Source organism: Quercus suber, unplaced genomic scaffold (genome assembly GCF_002906115.3).
Source record: "Quercus suber isolate HL8 unplaced genomic scaffold, Cork oak 2.0 scaffold_25, whole genome shotgun sequence".
NCBI classification, from domain to species: domain Eukaryota; kingdom Viridiplantae; phylum Streptophyta; class Magnoliopsida; order Fagales; family Fagaceae; genus Quercus; species Quercus suber.
Genome location: NW_027069490.1, coordinates 267,856 through 292,695, shown reverse-complemented (window position 1 = coordinate 292,695; position 24,840 = coordinate 267,856). Strand labels below are relative to the sequence as shown.

At 38.1% G+C, this 24,840-nt stretch overlaps 1 protein-coding gene across 1 annotated transcript; it reads right to left on the bottom strand.

The window, feature by feature from the left end:
- Positions 1 to 24,183: 24,183 nt before the first annotated feature.
- Positions 24,184 to 24,660, bottom strand: LOC111998064 (uncharacterized). Its single transcript, XM_024030182.1, has one exon. The coding sequence runs from the start codon at positions 24,658 to 24,660 to the stop codon at positions 24,184 to 24,186; it is 477 nt and encodes a 158-aa protein (XP_023885950.1).
- Positions 24,661 to 24,840: the final 180 nt, after the last annotated feature.

The window sequence follows — 24,840 nt, the reverse complement described above, 5'->3', positions numbered from 1 at the left end:
ATTTGAAGTATCACAGCGGAGATGATGAGCATGAGTACTAGGGAATTTTAGGAAAAAAGAATTTGTTGCCAAACCCCTGTCCAATCTCTCCCAAATAGACCGTCCATCCTGAAAGTGTTTGCTCCAAGTGAAGCGCTGTCCAATGAACCCCAAATCCATAAATCCACACTTGTCAATTACTTCCCTAAAATGTTTTATTTGATTATGACTTCACAGAGCTCCGCCCAACTTTTCACCTTGCAAAGTACTTTCAGTAAAATCCCCCGCACAAATCCATGGGGTATCTGAATGATGGATGAGACCCCAAAGATCATTCCAAGCTTCATAATGCTTTGCAGTTTCTGGTTCACCATAAAACCCCGTAAAACGCCAAGCAGTCTCAAATTTTTTATTGATGTAGGAATCAATGTCATACTTCAAAAAGCCCTCCACAAAAAGATTAATTGATGATTTCCAGAAAAGTACCAGGCCACCTCCTCTTCCGTTACTCAGAACCACCCATCTATTCTTAAAATCTATGTCTCGTTGAATGCAATCAAGCCTTGCTTCATTTGTCCATATTTCGGCTATAAACACAATAAAGGTATCTTTTGCCTATATGATTTCTACAAGCTCCTTCCCTTTACATAGGTTCCCAAGCCTACGACAGTTCCAAACTAAACATCAGCCTCCACCAAATCCAAAGGTATAACTTCTCCATTCTTCAAAACCTGTTGACATTTGCAGGGTAAATTAGAATGAGTTTCAATCTGTCCCAGGCATCTCTTTCCATTGCAGCGAATAAAGTTTGTTTCTTGGGTGGCTTCTTTGCCTGCCAGTTTTGTTAGCCGAGTCTACTTTGGTAAAATACGTAGCTGAGGTGCATGTGGAGAAACACTAGCTTCCTTCGAATATTTTGATTTCTCAATATGTTTGGTAATAGTTGGCTTGGGATAATTATTTTGCACCATTGATGGGATATTAAATGTTTGAGGGCGACAAGGGTTATCAAAGGTAGTTAATTCCTTTTCAATCTCCCTTAATTGATCTTCAAAACAACCTAGAGGGAAGTGTGTACATTATCATTTGGATGGTTATTGTAAGCCGAAAAAGGAGGAACCATTCCACAGTCTTGAATATCATCCCGAATATTGTGTGCTTCTTTATTAGCCCCCCATAAAAGTAACGTCTTTCCTTATCTAGGAAGGAGGTTGCGATGTTTGTTGTTCTGTAACTGTCACCGGTGGGTGGTGAGTCGGTTCATGCTCCATCGGAAATTGCTGCTTGACATTCCAAGACGTTATGGATCTTGGAATTTGACTGCTTTTGGCTCTGTAAAAACTTGGAACGACGACCACATTTTTTCTGGTTGGCATAAAAGTTGGGGCATGCAAGTGAGAGCTGAATTGTTGCTACTCTACCGAAAAGGAGCCCTTACTCTCAATCGACGTCACGGTCTTTGTCATCTTGATCAAAGCATCCACATCAGTAGCAAATATTAGGTAGTCGTTCATATTTGAAATTAACCCATGCTTGCCGTTTTCAGGAGAAATTAAAACAACCTCGAGAGAGAGGAGCAGAGATATCAATCATTACCCTGACCCGAATAAAATTTCTGCCCTCATTGACTGTAGTTTCTGAACTTCGTAAAACATCACTGAGTATAGCACAAATCTTTTCTGATGCTGCAACATTTATATAGCATATTGGGATATTGTGGACCTGAACCCAGAAAGTAGTTTTCTTGAAATTTAAATCTGTGAGAGGGGAGTTCTTCTCGTATCGTTGCATAACAGTAAGATGTTTGTCAAAACTCCATGGCTCACTCATAAGTACTCGTTCCATATTTGCACTGTCTTCAAAGATGAAGAGGACCTTGTGTTCCCCTTGATTTTGTACCTTGAAGCCGTTCCTCATCCTCCACAAAGGGTTGAAAGTTTTGGTGATAGCATCAATATTCAAGGCTCGTTTTGTTGAAAATTTCGCTGCAATGATGTAGTCTTGAGACTGGAGAACATCAGTGAGACAACATCCTAGGGCTTCTCTATTAGACAGAGTGAGGTGGTCCCAGTTCTTTGTTAGGTCGTCCATGAACAGAAAAAAGAGAATCAAGAAAGAAGAAAGAGCGAAGAAGAGCACACTACTATTTCTCACTAACCCTTAAAAAAAAAAAAAAAAAAAAACCCACAACCCAAGGAATAAACTTGTTAGTCCAAGGAAGACAAAACACACCTTGGCAATGAAGGGACCCCAATTTTACTGCATAAGAGAAGACACAACTTTCTTTGTTAGTGGCAAAAGTTGTGGTTCTAACATTTTCCTAATAGTGACCGTGATCAACAATGTTGCGCAAATAAGTATGTCTGTTTCATTTAGGCCTTAAACTGTAAAGATTTTGTGTTCATTTATTTGCATATCAAGTTATACTGGGAGGGTTTTATGTAGGGTTTTTTTTTTTTTACCTTAAAATACTAAGAAATTCATGATAAAAGTAAGATTTTTATTGTCAGGTTGAAAATTTAGAAGAGTCTGGTATTAATGACAAGAGATAGAATAGGAAAAACTCCTATTGAGCCACACATGTGAGCGCAAGTTTCATATGGGGAAAAAAGTTAGGAAGTTGATGAGTTAATGTAACATAGTAAGTCCCAAATTTCCAGACTTAATTTTTTGGATTAGGTGTTTTGATACCGTATTTTGTCTGGCCCCGTTTCACGCGTCAAACAATGATAAAAATCCAAAAAAAATTCAAAAAGGTGAAAATCATGATTTTTAAAGCCATAAAGGAGCAATAAATAAATACAACATGATCAGATGGTGAATCAAAACATTGCAACAATTAATCCTTTATGATAAGAATTAAGACCAAAAACTTAAATTGGAGATGGTCAAAAAGTTGACTTTTTTTTATCCAATTGATCGATCAGGCTGAATTTTGGACCATCTCGAGGTCATTCCCTTTGAAATGAAAGTTCACAGCCCAAAATCGAAGGTAAAATGGATGAGATATCAATAAAACTCTGAAACCCTAATAAAATATTTTACCTTTTTTCAGGTAAAAATGACTGTTTTTAGACTGATTTTGTGCTAAAAACTGTACAAAATGAGTAACAATTGGAGAGAACCATCCAAACTAGATTGAATTATGATTTCTCAAATACCTCTCATAAAAAGGGCTCGACGATATCTACCATAGGTTGGAAGAAATGAATTTTTCAAGAAAAAGTGTCGCAAAATTTCCTACATTGCATCACCTCTCCTCTAGAAGAGATATCTTGGCGACCGTAGCTCCAAATCAATCAAGACCAAAGTTTATGGAAACTATACATCCATATCTTTCCAGGGATATCAAGTTTGAAGAAATCAAATCTTGGAAAGGCCTCCAAACAGCAGCACGAAAATCAGACTAGAAAGAAGAAAAAAGACAAAATAGCCAAAACTGGGAGAAAAAAATGGGAGCTATGTGATGGTATTCCAAAACACCATCACATAGTTGCCTATAGACATGGCAAACGGTTGGGTCAGGTTTATGTCAAATTAATCAGGTTGCGGGCTAAACGAGCCAGGTTAAAATACGAGCCATTTTAAACAAGTTGAAAATTTTTTTTTTTTTTTTTTTGTGTGTGTGTGTAAAGTGGGCACCTACTATTTTTAGACTATTTGTTTTATTAGTATACATGTAAAGGGAAAAAAAAAACAAATAAACTAAAAAACATAAACCTTTCCACATCTTTCCAATTCTGATAGTTTTGTGCATAACTAAAATTCTTTACACTCATAATAACAAAATCTTCCATGTTAATAACTCATAGGCATAATGCTTATAATTATAAATTTATAACTTGAGAGAAAGATAGATTTTAAGGAGCACAAAAAGTATATATTAAGTTTACACACTTCTGATTCAAAGTTCACTAATGATATGGACTTTTGGACTTTTTCTTTTACTTTTGTTTTGTATTGTGCTAGTTAGACTTAGTCTTAATAACTTAGTCTTAGTATTTAACTCTGCTACTTAGTATTTAACTTAGTTTTAGACATTTAGTGAACTCTGTTTTGTAAATGCTTTTTCCTTTTGTGTTTTTTCCTCAACTACTTAGTATTTAATTTTGTGTTAGACGTTTAGTAGTGTAGATGTGTAACTGTAGATGCTTTTGCCTTTGTATTTATTTCCTTTTAATTAATTAATTTTTAAGAAAAGGGGGCATGGCCACTGCCACTGATGGCTACTAAATGGCTAAATAGTGTCTATGTAGTGCTTTATGCATTTATGTTTATACACTTAGCATAGTGGTATGTAGTCTAAATATTTTTTAGAAAAAAAAAAAAAGTTTAAAAATGGGTCGGCGGGTGGATCTGGTCAGGTCGGAGTTGCCTGCAAAAAAAATGCGGGCCGCGGGTAGGCTTGTTTTTAATTTAGGATAAAACAGACAGGTTTGGACCAAGTCAAAACAGGTGGGTTCGGGTTGAGTTAGCAAATTTTGTCCCGTTTTACCATGTCTAGTCGCCTACTACCAAGCTGCTATGTGATGGTGTCCTGGAACACCACCACATAGCCTCCTACTTTCCACTATAAATAACTCCTCCCATTTTGTAAAACAAATATAAGAAAAATAGCCTAGAAACACTAGAAAAAGATTGGAAATAGACTAGAAACCTTAGAAAAATTCTAAAAAATTCTCTCTCTTTTCTTTAGAAAAATCCTCCCAATATATTCAGCCCCTTTTTTCCTTTGAAAAACAAAATCTTTTTGGGTAGGTGGGTAAGTTGTAAGGGAATCAGTTAGCTTCCATTTAGTTATACCCATTCCCCATTTTTCTTTTCTTTGTAACATCATATATACGAAAATGCTATTTTTGTACATTGTCTCTTTATATTCTTGCTTTTAAATTCATAGTTCTATATTTATGTTGTTGTTTATATTTATCTCTATATTCCTTGTTCATGTTTACTTATTTGTGTATATATTGTTATATTACTGTTGTGGGTTTCCTAGATGGGTAATATACCTTTACCTAGACATTATATGAGAAGTATCCTTAGGGGAAATAAATCTCACCACTTCTAGACATCTAGGAACAATGTTTATTTTTCCATTTATTTACCTTGTTCATATATACTTGTTTATTTATTCCTTGTTCTTATATTTTGTTCTTCCTCATCCCCATTATTTATTGCACTCTTTATTATTTTCTTTATTGTTCTATATATATATATATATATATATACATATATTGTGATATATTGTTCTCTTGTCTCTCATCATCCAAAAAATATTTTCTACCCATTTTTCCTAAATGGGTTCTAAACCTTGTTTCAAGCACAATATGGGTATGTTGCCTTAGAGAATGGTGATGGCTTGTACTCCCATTTCTTCTTTTGGTAAAGGACCCATAAGACTTGGGCAAAATTAGAACTTATTTAGGAGAAATCCCAAAAAATATATATATATATAATTTTTCCAATGAACCTTTAAATTCCAAGTTTTTTACTTTTCCTGTCATTTAATTCCAAGTTGTTTACTTTCCTTGTCATTTAAATTCCAAGTCATTTATTTTTCTTGTCCTTTAAATTACAAGCAATTTATTTTTATGTCTTGTATTTACATTCCTTTACTTTTATGCACTTTACTTTTTTTCCCTTTTAATTTCTAGCAATTACTTATACTTGTTGCTCTTTATTCTTTCTCATATACATTGTTGCCATAAAATAATAGCTTGGGTAAACAAATCTCTAAAGGTACTTTTTAAAAGAAAATAGTTTTCAAAAACACTCTTCTTTTCAAAAACTTTCTTTTCTTCTTTTTCTTCTAAAACCCAGGAAAAAAATTATTTTTAAAAATTTCTTCTTATTTTTTAAAAAATGATTTCCTTTTTTTTTTTTTCGTTAAAAATCCCTTTTAAAAAAAAAGAAAAAGAAAGAAGAAGTCTTTTAAATGAGCAAAGTTTCTAAAGGGAATAATCTTTTCTATAAAAACCATCTGATTTTTGGGATCCAAACCTTTTTTTTTTTTAAAGTAAAACCCATAGATACTCCTTTTTTTTTTGGTTAAAAAAAAACTTCCTTCTTTAAAGCTCTTTTTGTTCAAATTCGTATTCCTTACAAAAAATATTTTCAATACAAGTTCTCTTTTTTACTACAAAAATCATGGGAAAAAAAAAAACTTTTCTTTTAACACATTTTTCTGAATTAACAAAACCCATTTCTTAAAACTTTATCAAAATCATGGATTTCTAAATTAAACCCTCTTTCCTTAAAAATAAAAACTTATGAATCTTTTTTTCCAAAATCCCCTTTTCCTTTGTTTTCTCAAAATTGGTATTCTTGCTTCAAAAAAAAAAAAAAAAAGAAAAAAAAAAGAGAGAAAGTTTTTCAAAACAAATTAAAAAAAAAAAAAAAAACACTATTGCTGCTACTTTTCTCTAAATGAACTCTTCTCAAAAAACCTTTTAAGAAAAAAATTTGAAAACTTGTTTTCATAAAGAAACTTCCCATCTCAAATTTTGCTTATTTAAAAGAAATCTTTTTCTCTAAAAGAAAATTGAAAAAAGTTTCTTAAAACTTCTTCCTTTTTATAATAATAATAATAATAATAATAATAATTGTTGGGACTGAGTTAGAGCACTTCTACTGTTGAGTGAGTGGACTCAAGCCCAGGTAGCCCAATACAATGAATTTGTAGAGAGCGGATTCAAGAACTAGGCCCTAGTAAGCGGACAGTGCCCAGTGTAACGTTCGCCATTGTTCGCCACCGTCGGACGAAGGCGGATCTAGATTATCCTCCAAAGTCTGTCCTCGACACCGGTCCGAGGAGCTTGATAGCGATCTCTCCCATGGGAATCGTCCCCCCTTCTCCCCTGTTTCTCCCCCTTATCCCCTGTTTCTCCCCCTTATATAGTCCTTTTCCATAACCCTTTTCTTTCACTTATTGATCATCCATGCCCCCTTCTTCTAACTGCCCATCTCCTCAGCCACTTTACCAACACACCTATGAGTTGCAGCAACCAAGGCAGCCCTGTTCAGAGGGCACATCTCCATTAATGCGGCCAGGGGGTTAGGTGAGCGCACTTAATGTGGAGGTGACAGTTCATCCTGAACTTGTTTTTCCACCGAGCTGCTATGGATGACGTGTTGGGCTCGGTTGGCTGAGGACAGGGTCTTCCTCAGCAGGGTTCCTGGCAATTTAGGCTTTCACACTTCATCCTTGGGCATTTCTTTCTCCTCGGCATGGGCCTTGGGCCCAATATGGAATGGACCGGGGTTGCTAAATTCTCAGGCCCCACAATAGCCCCTCAAAATCCTACTATCTGTATCCTCGGACGGGGAGGAGGATTTTGATATCCTCAGGCCTTCGTCATGGCTTGCCCAATTTTGGCCTACGTTAGTGTTGGAGTCTTTTCACCTGCCCAATGCATGTTTCTGGCGCCTCGATATACGGTGCACACTCACATTAAATTCTGGCGGATCCATACTCCCCACGTTCAACGGTGTGATGGTAATCAGTCGATAGGGATTTTCTGCTTTTATGGATGGGAAACTCCACCCGGTTGTCTTTAATTGAGGATATAAATACTCATTTGAACCGATTTGCCTCCTTACTTTTGCATCCAAGAACTTTGGCGCACATACTTTGAATCCGGTCAAACCTCCAACCCAACCAGTGTCCCATCTCCAGCATAAAAAACCTGTCCAAAGAGCTCATTTCTGTAAGTCTTCTTCTCCCTTTCTAGCTCGATTTTTCTCTCTGAGTTCTTTCTTTACTTCACCCTTTCTTGAGTCTCTTAGCCGTTGTAGGGGATGGGTAGATTCAAGAAGCTAGTTAAGTCTAAAGAGGCGATGGAGAAATTCATTGCCGATTATAAAATACCTAGTAACGTGGGCCTGAGGTATTATGAGGAAGGGGATTGGTATATTTGGAGGGAGAAGGGTGAGGTGGTGATTCCAATGATCGCCTTCTTAGAGGGGGGATGAGAATCCCTATGGGGCTGGTGACGTGCGACTACCTCAGGCATTTTCAGTTAACTCCCACCTAGTGCGTCGTCAATGTATTTAGGATACTAGGGTGCGTAGATGCCTTGAATGAGAAGATGGGGTTGAGGTTACCCACCATGATGTAAACTAGTGCTATAACCTCCAACACCTGAAGGGTAAGTCTTACTACATGAAGACGAGGGACGATAGGGTTCGGCTCATCCAGTGCCTCCCCGAGTCCAGTAAGGGGTTAAATTTGGACTTTCTTATTGTGTCTAGGGAGTGGCATGACTGCCTCCATTGCCCGACAGTAGAGGGATAGCCAGGTAGGGTACTCGGAGTAGAGGAGGGTTGATAAGCTATGTCTTCATAGTTTGCATCGTTTGGTTGCTGATCAGCACATACTTTTTCTTTTGTAGATCCTCACGCCTTTGAACGGCATTTCCACTTGGTCAACAAGGAAGATTTACAATCCGTTCTTAGGGTGAAGATCTTCGTGAACGAGACCGACAATCAAGTTAAGGCTGCTCACAAGATCCTCGGGTACAATCAGACCCAGAAGTCCTTCCCAGCCCCAAAGCACGTGATCAGGGCTCGTGATTCTCAGGTTCGCCAAATTATAGTGGTGGAGCACGGGTTTTCGTTCTCTGAAGGATCTTCCATCCCGAAGGGTGTTCTGTTGGCAGGTTCTTCCTCGTCCCATTAGGCTGCGGACGTCGTGGGAGAAAGTTTGGAAAAGGAGGGAGAAGTAGTTAATCTTGGCTCGTCTGAGGACGAATTTGGTGTATTTGATCAAGCCTATTTGTTGGAGGATCCCTTCGGTGACTTGGGCGATCCCCACTTATCTGAAGCAGATTTTCTGTCTCCAAGGGTTGGTACTCAGGCCGAGATGGGTTTCAAGAGACAACCCCAAACTAGCCTGTTTGATTTGCTTGAGGGTCAGCCGGGGAAGGACACGCCAGGGAGATCACAGTCCAAACCTCATTCTCTTTCACCCAAGGTTCCTCCTCCCTCGCCTAAGTCTTTGCCTGCATAGATTAGGCCGTCCCCCACTCTGCCAATCTCGGACCCTCGGCCTAAGCCCACCTATCTGAAGAGGAAGAGGCCCTCCAAGGGCAAAGACCTAGTGGATGGGGGGAGATCTCGTTCTTCCCAAGAGGTAAATAAAGTCCGTCGACCTTCCAAGCAGTTGAGGATTGGTGGTCAGGATAAAGGGATAGAGTTCATTCAGCAGTCCGAGCTCTAGGCCTGTTTCCTACTGCCATACTTCATGGGAAGCCTTTGATGGACAACGCCACCCTCAGGGACTTCCGAGGGGGCGAGCATAGCCAATGATCTGGAGTGGTCCCTGCTTCTTCCCATTGACATGGCCGAGCTAGGGGGTATGAGGAGGCAAGAAGTTACCCGTAACCTCAAGAGGTACCTGGGCATGGTAAGACTTCCGATACTTGTTCCTTCGTTTGAATTTTATTCCTCGATGTCTAACTCACAGTGTACTTGTTTTGGTCAATAAGCTATCCAGGCCACCTTTAGGCTGGAAGAGGAGGCCGATAACCAGGATAAAGCTTTAGGCCAAGAGCGCGACAAATGCTTGGATGCCGTGAATACCTTCAGGAAGTCTGAGGCAGATTTCAAGAAGGCAATGAAGAATTTGGAGGAGATAACGAGGGCTAGAGACAGCGCGGCATCTGACCTAGCCGGCGCTATGAAACAGGCCGAGGACTAGAAAGGGCGCTTACGGGATGTTGAGGGTCAGCTGTAAGTTGCCTAGGAGCATATCGCCGACCTAAAGCAGAAGTTGGTCGAGGCAGTGGGGGCCAAAGGCGTTGTCGAGTTCGCCAGGGATGAGGCCTTGAGGGCTAAAGAAGAAGCCGTGTTTGAGAGAACAGATGCTGAGCGCTCTGTAGAGTAAGCAGAGGAAGATGCCTTTGCTAAGGGGGTGGCTAAGACCGAGGCTGCCCTTAAGGCTCAAATCCCTGAAGTATGCAGGCGCTACTGTTCCCAGACTTGGAGTGAGGCCCTCAATTAAGCGGGGTTCGAGGCCTCGTCCGAACTCAGGAGGGCTGAGAGAGTGTACTACCCCCCGCAATTCGCGAGGCTGCCTTCGTCGCCTTCGAAGTGGGCTCGGCCTTACGAGTGACAGATGAAAGCCAGGCCAGTGCTGCCAAGGACCTAACTTCATCTGATAAGCCTGTTGAGGAGACTATGCATCAAGGAGCATTGGAGGGGGCAAGAACCGATAACCCAAAGGCACCCTAAGATGTGGTGAGGCCTCCTGTTGACTCCCAAGCCACACTTGTTATCCCTCAGGTCCCTCCTACTGAGGAAGGGTCCTCCGAAGTAGCCCTTCCGAGCCAGGGTCCCGAGGCACCAGTTGAAACCCCTCAGTAGACCCCTCAGGATAAGCTGTCCACCGAGTTGGGGAAGTAGGCCATCTCGACAAGCTATTCCATCTTGACGGCTTGGGCCACTCTGCTTTTGCTTTCTTTTTCATTTTACTATACTTTTTGTCTTGATTTATCACTGTATATTTCGTTTTGGTTTTAAACACTGTAATGTTATTTTTTAAGCTGAATGCGTGGATCTCCTTTTCTTTTTACTTGGCGTCTATTGTCATTGCGATGAGTTTGGCTACTTACATAACCTAAGCTTCACGATCTTTAAAGCTCAGCACGTTTTTCATTCTAAACTTGCAACGAAAAACGTAAAGCCCCTAGCAGTAGTTCCTACTTGGATTTTGATCGATAATTGAACCACTTTAACACCACAACCCATTTTTGCCAGATTGAATGCTGAGGGAATGACTCCACAATATTGGCTCCACAAGACATGAATGAGATACTGTAAATAGTAAAAAATGCTTAGGAAAGCCATTAGTTGCTGACTATGCTAAAGGGTCAGGTTCAATGTGCCTCAGAATGCTATAAGTGATGCTCATGGGCTTGTGTTTGTTTACTCCTTTGCTGAATGTAGCCAGTCTCTCTAGGGACCTGAGTCCAAGGACCAACAAAATCTTGGCTCAGTTTAGCACTCAGATATTTCTTGAAGTGGTCAGTTTCCCTATAGGCTTAAGTCCGAGGACCATGCAAGACCTTAGGTTAATCTAACACTTTTGTTCTTCTGTAAAGAGCTAGTTTCCCCATAGGTTTGAGTTTAAGGATCATGCAATACCTTGGTTCAGTCTAGTAGCCAGGTTCTCCTTGAGGTTAGTTTCCCCATAGGTTTGAGTCCGAGGACCATGCAAGACCTTGGGTCAGTCTAACACTTTTGTTCTTCTGTAAGTAGCTAGTTTCCCCATAGGTTTGAGTCTGAAGACCATGCAATACCTTGGTTCAGTCTAGTACCCAGGTTCGCCTTGAGGTTAGTTTCCCTATAAGTTTGAGTCCAAGGACCATGCAAGACCTTGGATCAGTCTAACACTTTTGTTCTTCTGTAAGTAGCTAGTTTTCCTATAGGTTTGAGTCCGAGGACCATGCAATACCTTGGTTCAGTCTAGTACCCAGGTTCTCCTTGAGGTTAGTTTCCCCATAGGTTTGAGTCCGAGGACCATGTAAGACCTTGGGTCAGTCTAACACTTTTGTTCTTTTGTAAGTAGCTAGTTTCCCCATAGGTTTAAGTCCGAGAACCATGCAATACCTTGGTCCAGTCTAGTACCCAGGTTCTCATTGAGGTTAGTTTCCACATAGGTTTGAGTCCGAGAACCATGCAAGACCTTGGGTCAGTCTAGCACTTTTGTTTTTCTGTAAGTAGCTAGTTTCCCTATAGGTTTGAGTCCGAGGACCAAACAATACCTTGGTTCAGTCTAGTACCCAAGTATTTCTTGAAGTGGTCAGTTTCCCCATAAGCTTAAGTCTGAGGACCATGCAAGACCTTGGGTCAGTCTAGTACCTAAGTTCTCCTTGAAGTTAGTTTCCCCATAGGTTTGAGTCCGAGGACCATGTAAGACCTTGTGTCAGTCTAACACTTTTGTTCTTCTGTACGGGGTGAAGGACCTCGTCCTCACCTCTGGCATGTTTACTTCTAGAGTGATAACGGTCTCGGCCTTGCCTCGCTGGAAATGGGTTATTCCATGGACTGGGCCCTTGGCCCAGCATTGACCCTGACAGGGGAGTTTCAGGTTTCTATCCTCATGTGTGATAGTAGCCCCTTCGCTCCAGTTTCTTGTCATTTCCAATTACGAGGCATCTTTTGGCTGTTCGAGTTATGCGCCTGAAGCTTTGGTGTGCGAGGCGCGCCCTCATTGATATTCTCGTGGATTAATACAGATCTAGCAAATGGTGGCTTCTTTGGAATTTGGTCGAGATTAATGTCGCTGATAATTCTCCCTTCGAATTCTGTGGGGACCAATTCCCACCGACCTTCGCCCTCTATATAAGGTTTCTTGGGGGAACTTATCCTTTCACATTTCACGACTCCTTTAGTTAAACAGGAACTTTGAGCCCCACAACCCTCTAAGCACCTTCGGTAACCTTGCCAGGACTGTGATCAAGGCTTGAGGGAATGGGGCGGCCCTAGATGAGGGCGAGGGCAAGGAAGCCAAATGTGTTCCTACTTTTCGACCGAGCAAAAAGGGTGGTCCTCCTTCCTCGACCGAGAGCCGTAGCGGCTGTAGTTCGTGTCAGACTTTCAGTGTGGTAAGGCTCGGGCGTCATCCTGGTTATAGTACGCTTGACAGTTAGGAGGAAGGTTCATGAGGGACATAATGCTTTTCTCCGGTATGCGCTCGTACCTGCCCTTCAAGCTAGTAGTGATTCGCGCCTTGCTTACCCACCGATGGAGGTTCGCCAGATTACGTTACGACCAGTGCCCGGGTGTTGCCGCCTCCAATGCTTAATTATCATGAGGCTGGGGGAGAATTAAGGGAACATCATGGGGTTGGGCCATCAGGCACTTTTGCATCTTCTCCTTTCTTCTCGTCGGCACCACCCACACCGACTGGGGGGTTGTTGGTAGCCTTAAAACAAGCCTGCCTCAACCTCCCTTTCTAGGGTTAGCTTTCGAACAGGCCCGTCTGAGTCTCTGTTTGTAGAGTTAGCTTTAAAACAAGCCTGTCTGAGCCTTTGTTTGTATATTGTATACATATATTTCTTTTATTTAATAAAAATGCTGCAATGTTTATTCACTTTTCCTTTTCTTTGAATCTTTTATTTTTCTGCAATAATCGTTTCTTGAACAAATGTGTCGTCGTTTGTTGTGTTTTTTTTGTTGATGGGATCCGAAATTGGTGCTGTTGGCAACGACGAAAAACTGCCTAACTTTGCGTAAGTTAGCATCGTAGGAACGATTGCCCTCTGCGCTTGCTAGCGCACAAGTTCTTCCCATAGAAGGCGCTAATTGTAGGGACTGGATTTGAGCACTTCTATTGTTGAGTAAGTAGACTCCAGCCCAGCTAGCCTAATACAATAAATTTGTAGAGAGCGGGTTCAAGAATTAGGCCCTAGCAAGCAGACAGTGCCCAGTGTAACGTTCACCACTGTTTGCCACTGTCGGACAGAAGCGGATCGAGATTATCCTCCAAAGTCTATCCTTGACACCAGTCCGAGGAGCTTGATAGTGATCTCTCCCATGGGAATCGTCCCCCATTCTCCCCTGTTTCTCCCCTTTATATAGTCCTTTTTCATAACCCCTTTCTTCCACTTATTGATCATCCATACCCCCTCCTTTTGACTGCCCGTCCTTTCAGCCACTTTACCAGCACACCTGTGAGTTGCAGCAACCAAGGCAGCCCTGTTCAGAGGTCACATCTCCATTAATGCAGCCAGGGGGTTAGGTGAGCGCACTTAATGTGGAGGTGACAGTTCATCCTGAACTTGCTCTTCCCCCGAGCTGCCATGGCTGACGTGTTGGGCTCAGTTGGCCGAGGACAAGGTCGTCCTCGGCAGGGTTCTTGGCAATTTAGGCTTTCACACTTCATTCTCGGGCATTTCTTCCTCCTCGGCATGGGCCTTGGGCCCGATATGGAATGGATCGGGGTTGCTAAATTCTCAGGCCCCACAATAATAATAATAAAATCTTTCCCTCATCAAAAAAATGTTTTTTCAAAGCTTTCTTTTCTCAAAAAAATTATTGCATTCGAAAGCAAAGAAAAGGGGCGTAATTCATAAGGGGTACAAATAAGGTGTCTATAGCCATATTAAGGCCTCAATCAGTGTGTCTCTTCAATTGGTGTACCATCAAGGTATTATCTTCCTAACAAGTAATGTTAGAACCTAGGATAATATACAACAAGATGGAAAGATTATAAAGGTTATTTTCGCATTTAAAATAGGGGTATGTGCATGTACCTAGAGCCCAGACAAATGAGCATTGAACTCGACAAGTCCACATAACCCATAAAAATGATCTTGAAAAACTTCCCAATAAAGTAGTGTGAGGTTTACATGGCCATGGGATGTGCAAGGTTCCCATGGTTTAGCATGTGGGGTTGACATGTGATTCCCTTGGATGGTGTAAGAGAGCCTATGGATTACATGCGGTGAAGTAAAAAACCTATAAGTAAGGATAGTTAGTAGTACTTGTTCGTGGCCCATAAATAGAATGGTCACAAAGTGCACAAAAAGGTAATCACTCACACAAAGGGGGTAGATTGTTAGGTATACATAAGTGACAGTGGAATTCCTATATATAGAAAAGGTAAAAGAGTTGAGAATTTCATATAACATTATTGGAACCAAACTCATAAGGTAAGCTTTTGGGTTAAGTGTGTCCCCTGTATGTTAATTTAAGGCCTCATTTAGAGTCTCCCAAATTGTTATATACCTAACAATTCCCTCCACTCCTAGCATTTAACATTCGATTTGAGGAATCTAAAATAATTTCAATTAAAATTTTATGAACACTAAAGGAATTTTTCATTTTCATTTTTAACTAAAATCAAAACACTTTTAAAGAGAGGAAATAACTTTTAAGAGAGAAAAGAAAATTTTTGAGAAAGAGAATAAAATAAATTCACATGAACTTAACATAATATTTAAGAAATCTAATCTGTCACCTTTAGAGCAAATCCTTCTCTACCAGGGATGGACCCAGGTGGGGGCTTGGGCCCCCCTGGGTCTAATTTTTTTTTTTAATAGTGATTATATACTTTACTTTTGTGCTTGAGCCCCCTTTCAAAACCTTAGGTTCCTTTCTCCTCAATAAACTTAGCTAGCCTTACCTAAATAGCAATTATCTAACCCAAAATCTTAACAAAAATAATAAAAACAATCACAATGGTGACAGATTTTAGCCAAAAAAAAAAAAAAACTTTTTTACCACCAAAGAACCAAAAAATTATGTGTTATTGGAGAAGCTAAAGAATTTTTTTTTTTTTTTTGCAATTAAAGTAAACTAGTATGAATACCAGTTGATTGTAGCTAGTTGTTAAAAATAAAATACAATATTTTATTAAGATTATATCTCTTCCTTCAATTAAAAAACTCAAATTCTCTCTCTTCCTTTATTATTTTAATGAGTTGTTTATATTATTTTAAGTACAGTGATATAAAAAAACTATAACACTTGATATTGGGTGTATTGTAAATTGAGGTAATAAAATAGGTAAAGTACCTTTTGAGATGCTAAAAACTTAAATTTTTAACACCACCACTATGAAAGTTCTAACTTCAACAAAAAGAAAAAAAAAAAAAAATCCTAGGCATCCTAGTATTAAAAAAAACATTATATTGTTTTTGTCTTTGTTGGTAAATGATTGCATCTTAATGTATTTGGAAACAACAATTTTGAGTATATATATATATATATATTGAGAAAAGAGTATTTGGAAATAACGATTTTGAGTGTTTATATATATATATATATATATTTGAGAAAAGAGTATTTATATTTTTTTAATACTATATGGATGTTTATTTGGAATTTTCTTTTTTTTATACTCCGGCCTTTGCTAGCTTAAAATCCTAGGTCTGTCCCTGTTCTCTACTAGGAGTCGAACTAAAAGCATGCCTTCTACTTTGACATGGATGAAATCTACTTTAACTTCATAGAATTTTCAAATTTTAATTTGCTTAGAATTTATCATGTGGTTAGGTTTATTATTTATTTTCAAAATATAAATATTTTGTTCTATTTTGAATATATTCTATAAATTTCTTCTTATTTTCAAAAACAATTTTTTAATTTATGCATTGCAGCAGGCGTAGTGCGAATATAGATAATAAACATAAACAACATAACAATAAACATAACCAATATAATAATAAACATCAACATAATATGAACACTAATAATGATGAAGTAAAGGCACATCTTAATTGTAGACTTCTGATTTTATGATGAAGTTTGGTTTCACCTCACTGGATGATACATCAATTGACTGATAGTTTCAGAATTCTTATTAGCCAGGTAGACAAGTCTTAATGCCTCCATTGCCATTGTTGCTCTTTCTACATTTTTTATTATAATAGACAAAACTAATGGAATTGTTTTAAGATTGGAAGTTTGAAAGTAAAAGTAGTCATTATGAAGATTACTTCAAAAGAAATTTTTTATTCAATGACAGATTTAATATAAAATATTTTGGGAAATATTTTGTATTTTTTGGAACAAAAAAATTAAAACGAGATTTTGGTTGGTTAAATGATGGCAAGCTTTAGAGAGTTTTTGTATTAATTTGATTAGTTGTTCATATGTGGATTGGATTATTTTATTGCTCTAATTGTAAATTTTACCTTCCTTACTTTGTCCATCGTTATAATGTCTTTGTTTGCCGGTGTCTTTCTTCTAATTAAAAACAATTGCTATAAACCTTATGTACAAATATGAAAGCCTGTTTTATTTAAATTTTAAACAGTTAATTTTTTTTTTAGACTAAAATATTTAAAATTTAATTTTACGTATTAGCTTATTTAATTATAGTTTAGGTTTTGTATGAATTTTTTTTTACAGATTTCCTTTTAAACTATAAAAAAATTTCTCTAATTTTTGTTGCTAGTCTTTCGCATTTCATCCCTAACCAAACTATCGAATACCCCACCACCGAAGAATTATCTTATTTACTAAAAGTCAAAGTAAAAACAAGTTTTTTTATTTCCATAAGGAGGAAGTATTTAAAAAAAAAAAAAAAATGTACAGAGGTGAAATTTACCCAATCTTTAGAGAATTTTAAACTTTGTTGCGAATTTTTTAGGCAGTTAGCTCTATTTTTCATTCTTATGATCTTTTAATTGCTCAATTTCAATAAATTCTTGAAATTTTTTCTCTTCATTTAAATTTTTTTGTAGCCCATGCATTTGAATGGGGGCATAATACCTTTTTTTTTTGGGATAAACGAATGGGGCATAATAGCTAGTATTGATAATAAGCATAAATACTATAGCAATAAACATAAACATTATAACAATAACAATTAACATTATAGTAACAATAATAATGTTAAAGTGAAGGCATAACTTGATTAAAGGCTTCCAATTGTACAATAACGTTCTACCAAACCTCACCAAATATACTCAAATACAATAATTGATTGAAATACCTTATCTTAGCCATTTTTCCAAAATATGTTTGTGAATTATTGCAACTTTACTCTTCCACAAAAGTAGAATCATCCTAATAGTCTAAGTTTGCTTAGAACATGAGTTCATAATAAACATTGGATGTTTTGGTTGCTTCCTTCTTAAATGCTTGTCTTGAAATAAATAGTAGATTTCTCTTTGGTTGTCTCTAAAGAAACTAGTATCCTCCCATGTGGGTGAAATAAGGTAGATATTAGCCATTCCTCAAGCAAAGAAACATCATTTGATGCAACAAACAACACCATAAAAGAATTGTCAAATTTAATATCTTCATTGTCAACCATTTTTTGAATGACATAGAAATATATCATTCTCTTTATCCCATTTTCTTTTTACAACTACTTGAAAATTTCCTTCACTTCATTGTCAAAGGAAGGAGAAATGTGCCTTATACCTTATTTTTCTTTTCTTGTGCAATGCGTCTAACAGTTGCCTTTATATATGTACGTACATACATCTTTCCCTTTACTATTTTTCCTCTCAATATTAATAAAGGCAACTGTTGCTTTTCCTTTCATTTGTGATTTTTCCCTTCCATATTCATTCCTTTAGAATTACACACCTTTTGCATTTTAGCCTTTTTTTTTTTTTTTTGAGCAATTTATGCCTCTCAACATTACTTGCCTTCGATAATAGTGTCAAAATTTTGATATTCTACGAGTCTCATTAAAGTTGCGATCTTTGGCAAGAGATTAATTGAGCACATTTGTACAACAAATTGTTCAGTTAACTTGTTTAAACATTAAACATTAGGTTTCCTCCATCTTGTAATGACATCGCTACACTTTCTTTTATTTTTTAGCTGGGAATTGTCTAAATCAATTATTAAGATCTTTTTCATTGAACTTATAAATTGAGCAAGAGAAGCCCATTGTTAATTATCCAAGTATGAAGTGAACCATGCTACAACTAAGTATACTAGGTAAATGTTGAGCCCTTAAGGGATTGGACAAGTTTTCTTATCTATAAGGCCCAAATATTTAGGCGCATCTACGGTTTGATGGAATCTGTTTACCTTGTTAGACACAAAAATATTGAGTCTCATAAATTTGTTGTTAAACTCTAAATTTGACCAAGCTTTAACAAGATGGCTGAGTTTGATTAATAAGATTTTACTAAACATTTGGCCGCTTGATCACTATAAATATGATCTTATGGTAAAGTGCATGATACTACCTTCGATTTGACTATCAGTGGGCAAAGATCAGTCTTGAATTGAATGACAAATCACCAAAATACAAATCACCCAATACCTAGGTGGTGTCTGCAGGATGTGACTCCGAATTATGCCTCATGCATGGTGCCAATCTGAATGTTTAATTAGTGTGTAAAACACCTATAAATGTTTAGACTCCCAATTTACAAATTACTAATATAAGCTTATAATCAAACAATGTATGTGTGGAAAATGAAAATAAGTTAAAACAGAATTGGTAAAACAATCTAAACCAAAATTAATCACAACCATAGCAATAATTAAAAGGCAAAGATTAAGGGAAGAGAGATACAAACATAAAGACAACACAACGGTGTGTTATCGAAGAGGAAACCAAAGTCCTCGATGAAAAACCTTTCTGCTGCCCTGCAAGCGGTCAATAATCCACTAGAGAATAAAGTTGGGATATATGAATAGCAGAAATCCCTCCAAGCCTAATCTATCCAGTGCACCTAAGCCTTCCAAGCTTCTTGCTCCAACAGGGTTACGCCGAACCTTGTCTTTTCTAGTTTACCGGATCCCACAATTGCCCATTGCATCACCAAAATGAATTGGTCCCTTTTGAACTGTTTTCCAAGCACCAAAAAGCCTTCTCACAGCATAAAAGATGAACTCTCTCTCTCTAAATAGAAACTGTGCTTTATTGATAATGAATGAATGAAAATACAATTTTCTTCTAATTGTAGCTTATATACAAGTTAAAGCTAAAAAACAGAAAAATAACTATTTCCGTATCATCAGGTAAAGTTGTTACAATCTACTTCCCACTTATTCTTACACGTGTACATGGATCAAACCATAGAACTAATAATCTGATCATAGTGTGGAATTGATTCTATCACATCCTCTATAATCTCACGTGTCAATCCTGTTGTAACCACCCTTTTAGTCTCTTCCTGATGATGCAATATAGGTTGTGTTGCACTGGATTGCATCTGTCCTTGTGTTGTACATGATAGCACACTGCCCTGATGATGTAGTGTACTCTGTGCTGCACTTGATTGCTGCTTGTCCTGATGACTGGTGCAGGCCACGCGCCCTGTACTCTGTTGCTGTGTTGGACTTGCAGCTTTAACACTCCCCCTCAAGAGCAAAGCTCTTGGTTGATTTTCTTTACTTTCATCAGCTTCCTTTGCAGTATTAGGAAACTGAATATGATGACTAAAAATGCTAATAACTCCCAACTTGTTAACCAGCCTTAGAAAATTCTCAACACCTAGTGCTTTAGTAAAAATGTCTGCCAATTGTGATCTTGATGAAACATAGAAAGTTTTAATTGTTCCATCCAAGATTTTATTCCTTACTATGTGACAATCAGCTTCAATGTGCTTTGATCGCTCATGAAACACTGGATTGGCTGATATATGTAGTGCTACCTGGTTATCACAGTAAAGTAGCACTGGTTTGTGATGTGGAACACATAAATCTCTTAACAAATACAATATCCAAGTCAGCTCACATGTAGTTGTAGCCATGGATCTGTACTCTGCCTCTGCAAAAGATCTAGATACTATATCTTGTTTCTTTGATCTCCAAGAGATCAAAGCATCACCAAGGAACACACAATAACTTGTCAAAGATTTTCTAGTATCAGGGCAGCCTACCCAATCTGCATCACAGAATGCTTTAAGTTGCAAGTCTAAGTCTATGGGAAAGAACACTCCTTGACCAGGTGTGCCTTTGATGTATTGGAGAATCCTGATTGCAGCTTTCATGTGTGGTACTCTAGGTTGAGCTAAGAACTGACTAAGCCTATGCACAACATAGGTTATGTCTGGTCTGCTCAAGGTTAAGTACATTAGTTCCCCAATTAATCTCTTATATTGTCCTGCATCTTTAAGCACCTCTCCATCAGACTTAGACAACTTTAGTTGCTACTCCATTGGTGTTTTGGTTGGTTTACATCCAAGCACACCTGCTTCCTTGAGCACATCAAGTGCATATTTTCTTTGGTTTATACTAATTCCTTTAGCACCTCTAGCAATCTCAAGTCCTAGAAAATACTTGAGTGAACCAAGATCCTTGATACCAAATTTTTGATCCAATACTTGTTTTAGATTAACCACACAAGTTGCATCATTGCCTGTGATTATCATGTCATCAACATATATCAGCAAGGCAGTAAAATTAGAACCACTAGAATGCACAAAGAGTGAGTGGTCTGCCTGTGATTGCTTGAAACCAAGTGCTGAAATAGTAGCAGAGAGTTTAGCATTCCACTGCCTTGATGCTTGCTTCAAACCATAAAGTGATTTTACCAATTTGCAAACCATAGGAATTGATGAAGTGCACTCCCCCTTACTGTGATAACTAGGAGGTAGATCCATGTAGACCTCCTCCTCAAGATCTCCATGAAGGAATGCATTATTGATATCAAGCTGATGTAAAGGCCATTTCTGAGCTGAGGCAAGAGTAATGAGAACCCTGACAGATACTGTTTTGGCCACAGGAGAGAATGTTTCCAAAAAATCAAGTCCCTCCCTTTGAGTGTAGCCCTTAGCCACTAGCCTAGCCTTATATCTTTCCACACTGCCATTAGGATTAAGCTTCACCCTATAGACCCATTTACAACCAATGGATCTCTTGCCAGGAGGTAAAGGTGTAAGAACCCAAGTCTGAGTTGCTTCCAAGGCCTGAATCTCTTTATTCATTGCTGCCTTCCACAAGGGATCTTGGACAGCTTGAGAAAAATACTGAGGAGTAGAATGACCTTGGCTAACAGTTATGAGATAGGATTTGTATTGAGGATCCAAATGGCAATATGTGAGGTAAGCTGATAGATCATAAGGAGACCCTGGAGGGTGAGTAGCTGCAGAAGCAAGTGATGAACCAGAGGCTGCATTGCAAGCATAATCTTGCAAGTAGGTTGGTGGTCTATGAACTCTAGTGGATTTTCTGAGTGGTTGATCTTCAGCTGTAAGGTTAGGACTAACAAAAGGTATAGAATCCAGCAAAACAGAAGTAGAATCAGATGGCAAAGAATCAGGTAAAGGAACATGATGTGTAGATATAGGAATAGATGAAGGAGAAGGAGTAATGTCAGAACAAGAGGCAGATTGGTCATTGTGCATATCAGGAACACTATAAGGAGTGACAAAAGGTCCTAAACACCCTTCAGAAGTACTATCAACCTCAGAAATAAAAGGATCTGCAGCAGGAGGTTTAGCAATATCAAAAGGAAAAATAGTTTCATGAAAAATAACATCTCTAGATATGAAAATAGTCCTAGTACCTAAATCCAACAGTTTGTACCCCTTAACACCAAAAGGATATCCTAAGAAAACACATTTTCTTGCCCTTGGGGAAAATTTGGATCTATTATGTGAAAGAGTGGATGCATAACAAAGACATCCAAAAACCTTTAAGTGACCATAATTTGGAGCATGACCAAAAAGAACCTCAAAAGGAGTTTTATGATCTAAGCATGATGAAGGTGTTCTATTTATCAAATAAACTGATGTAAGAATGCAGTGTCCCCAAAAATACAAAGGCATGTTGGATTGGAACATAAGAGCCCTTGCCACATTTAAGATGTGTTGTGAAAATTTGGATCTATTATGTGAAAGAGTGGATGCATAACAAAGACATCCAAAAACCTTTAAGTGACCATAATTTGGAGCATGACCAAAAAGAACCTCAAAAGGAGTTTTATGATCTAAGCATGATGAAGGTGTTCTATTTATCAAATAAACTGATGTAAGAATGCAGTGTCCCCAAAAATACAAAGGCATGTTGGATTGGAACATAAGAGCCCTTGCCACATTTAAGATGTGTTGATGCTTTCTTTCCACAATGGCATTTTGTTGTGGAGTTTCAACACAACTTAGTTGATGCAAGATACCCCTTTTAACAAAGAAATCAACCATGATAAACTCAGTACCATTATCTGTCCTGATGGTTTTGACCTTTTTTAAAAATTGTGTTTCAATCATAGTGCAAAATTGTTCCAAAATAGATTGTGTTTGAGATTTATGCTTGAGTAGGTAAACCCAAGTACATCTTGAGCAGTCATCTACAATTGTTAAAAAATATCTATAACAATCAATAGTAGGAGTAGAAAAAGGACCCCACAAATCACAATGGATCAAATCAAAACATTCAAGTGAAATATGAGTACTAGATGGAAAACGAAGCCTTTTCTGCTTAGCCAAAGGACAAATTTCACAATGAACATCTTTATTAATGGTTGAAAGAGGTACATTATTATTTCTTATCAAAGCCAATTTGGCATTTGACAGATGCCCCAACTTGAGATGCCAAATATTTGGCTGAACAACAAGATTATTTACAAACATAGTACTAGGCTGATCAGCAAAGTTATGTACAGAACCAGCTGCAGAAAAACAAGTTCTTGAGGTTGATAAACTCTCTTCCAGCAAGTATAGGCCTTTGAACTCTCTACCCAGACCAATTGTGCTCCAATGAGCAAGGTCTTGGATGAAACACGTAGTCCCAAAGAAAATGAGACAACAAAGTGTGGTCTTAGCAAGTTGACTAACTGAAAGAAGATTAAAACTAAAAGAGGGAACACACAGGACATTGGTAAGTATAAGAGTTTTGGACACTTTAACAGTTCCTACATGTGTTACCAATGCTGTTTCACCATTTGGAAGATTAACAAAGGTATTAAGAATGGCAGTAATAGAAGAAAAATAGGATATAGAATGGACCATATGGTCAGTGGCCCCTGTGTCTATAATCCAATTTGTTTCCCTAAAGTTTTGCCTATCAACAGTTTTAGCAGAAAAAATAGAATACTCTAAAGTGGGAACAAAAGGCACAATAGAATTGATACCTGACATTAGAGCTGAATTAAAGTTGAGATTGTTTTGTGTAGAAGTTCCAACCATCTCAGAAGCTGCACTAGAAATTCCTTCACCACCAGTGACTAAACAAGAAGTGCTCACACTTGCAGCATGATGTCTATCACCACCACCAGCACCTGATTTGAGAAAAGTCAGCAACTGCTCACATTGTGCCTTAGAGATAGGGCACTGATTGGATGGCACTAAGGCATGCTCTGCACCATTGACAGAATTGCAAGAAGCTTGATTGACATTGGCCTTCCCTCTCGATTTATAACCTGGAGGATATCCATGCAACTTGTAGCACTTATCAATTGTGTGCCCTTGCATGTTGCAATAAGTGCAATAAGGCTTGTCTTTCTTAGCATTTCCTTTATTCCAATTGGAATTTCCTTTTGAATTGGTAAACATAGCCATTGAATCGGATTGTGAGGCAGTTAAGTTTCCATGTCCAATGTTCTTGTGTGATTCTTCTTGAAGTACCAAAGAATAAACCTTGTTCATTGGGGGAAAAGGATCATACATGAGAATCTGACTTCGTAAAGTCTCAAAATTCTCATTCAAACCCATTAGAAACTTCATCACATAGGCCTTCTCATGTGAAGCCCTTAAGATCCTCATCGCACCACAAGAGCACTTTGGCAATGGCTCAAAATTCAGCAATTGATCCCACAATCGCTTGAATTTGGTGTAGTATTCACTAACTGTCATCTGATTCTGTGAAATGTGAGATTTCCCTCTGCAAATTGTAAACTTTAGGTCCATTTCCTTGTAAGTACAGGCGCTTCAATTCCAGCCACATCTCCCTTGCTGTCTCGCAGTACATGATGTTACTAGAGACATCAACATGCATAGAATTAATCAACCATGAAAGTACCATGGTGTTGCAACTCTCCCAATCCTCATATAAAGGTGAATCATCCTCTGGTTTTGAGATCTTGCCATTCACAAAGCTAATTTTCTTCTTGGCAGTGAGAGCAAGCACCATTACTTGTGACCAAGAGTGATAATTTCGCATACCAAGCAAAGGTTGAGTGACTAGAATATTACTTGGATTCTCATTGGAATTGAAGAAATATGGATTAGGACCATTGGATTCACTGGCAGAATGTGTATTTGTGTGTGTGGATTGGATGTTGTGAGTTGTAGTAGAAGCATCAGTTTCTGAGGAAACCATTGAAGGACCTCGAAGATGAGAGAAAGAACAGAGTAGAGAATTCTAGAAGATGAAATGCTCTGATACCATATAAAAGATGAACTCTCTCTCTCTCTAAATAGAAATTGTGCTTTATTGATAATGGATGAATGAAAATACAATTTTCTTCTAATCGTAGCTTATATACAAGTTAAAGCTAAA

Bases quoted from the DNA above. Each gene is read 5' to 3' on its own strand.
- LOC111998064 (XM_024030182.1), bottom strand. From the start codon at position 24,660: ATGGTTTCCTCAGAAACTGATGCTTCTACTACAACTCACAACATCCAA.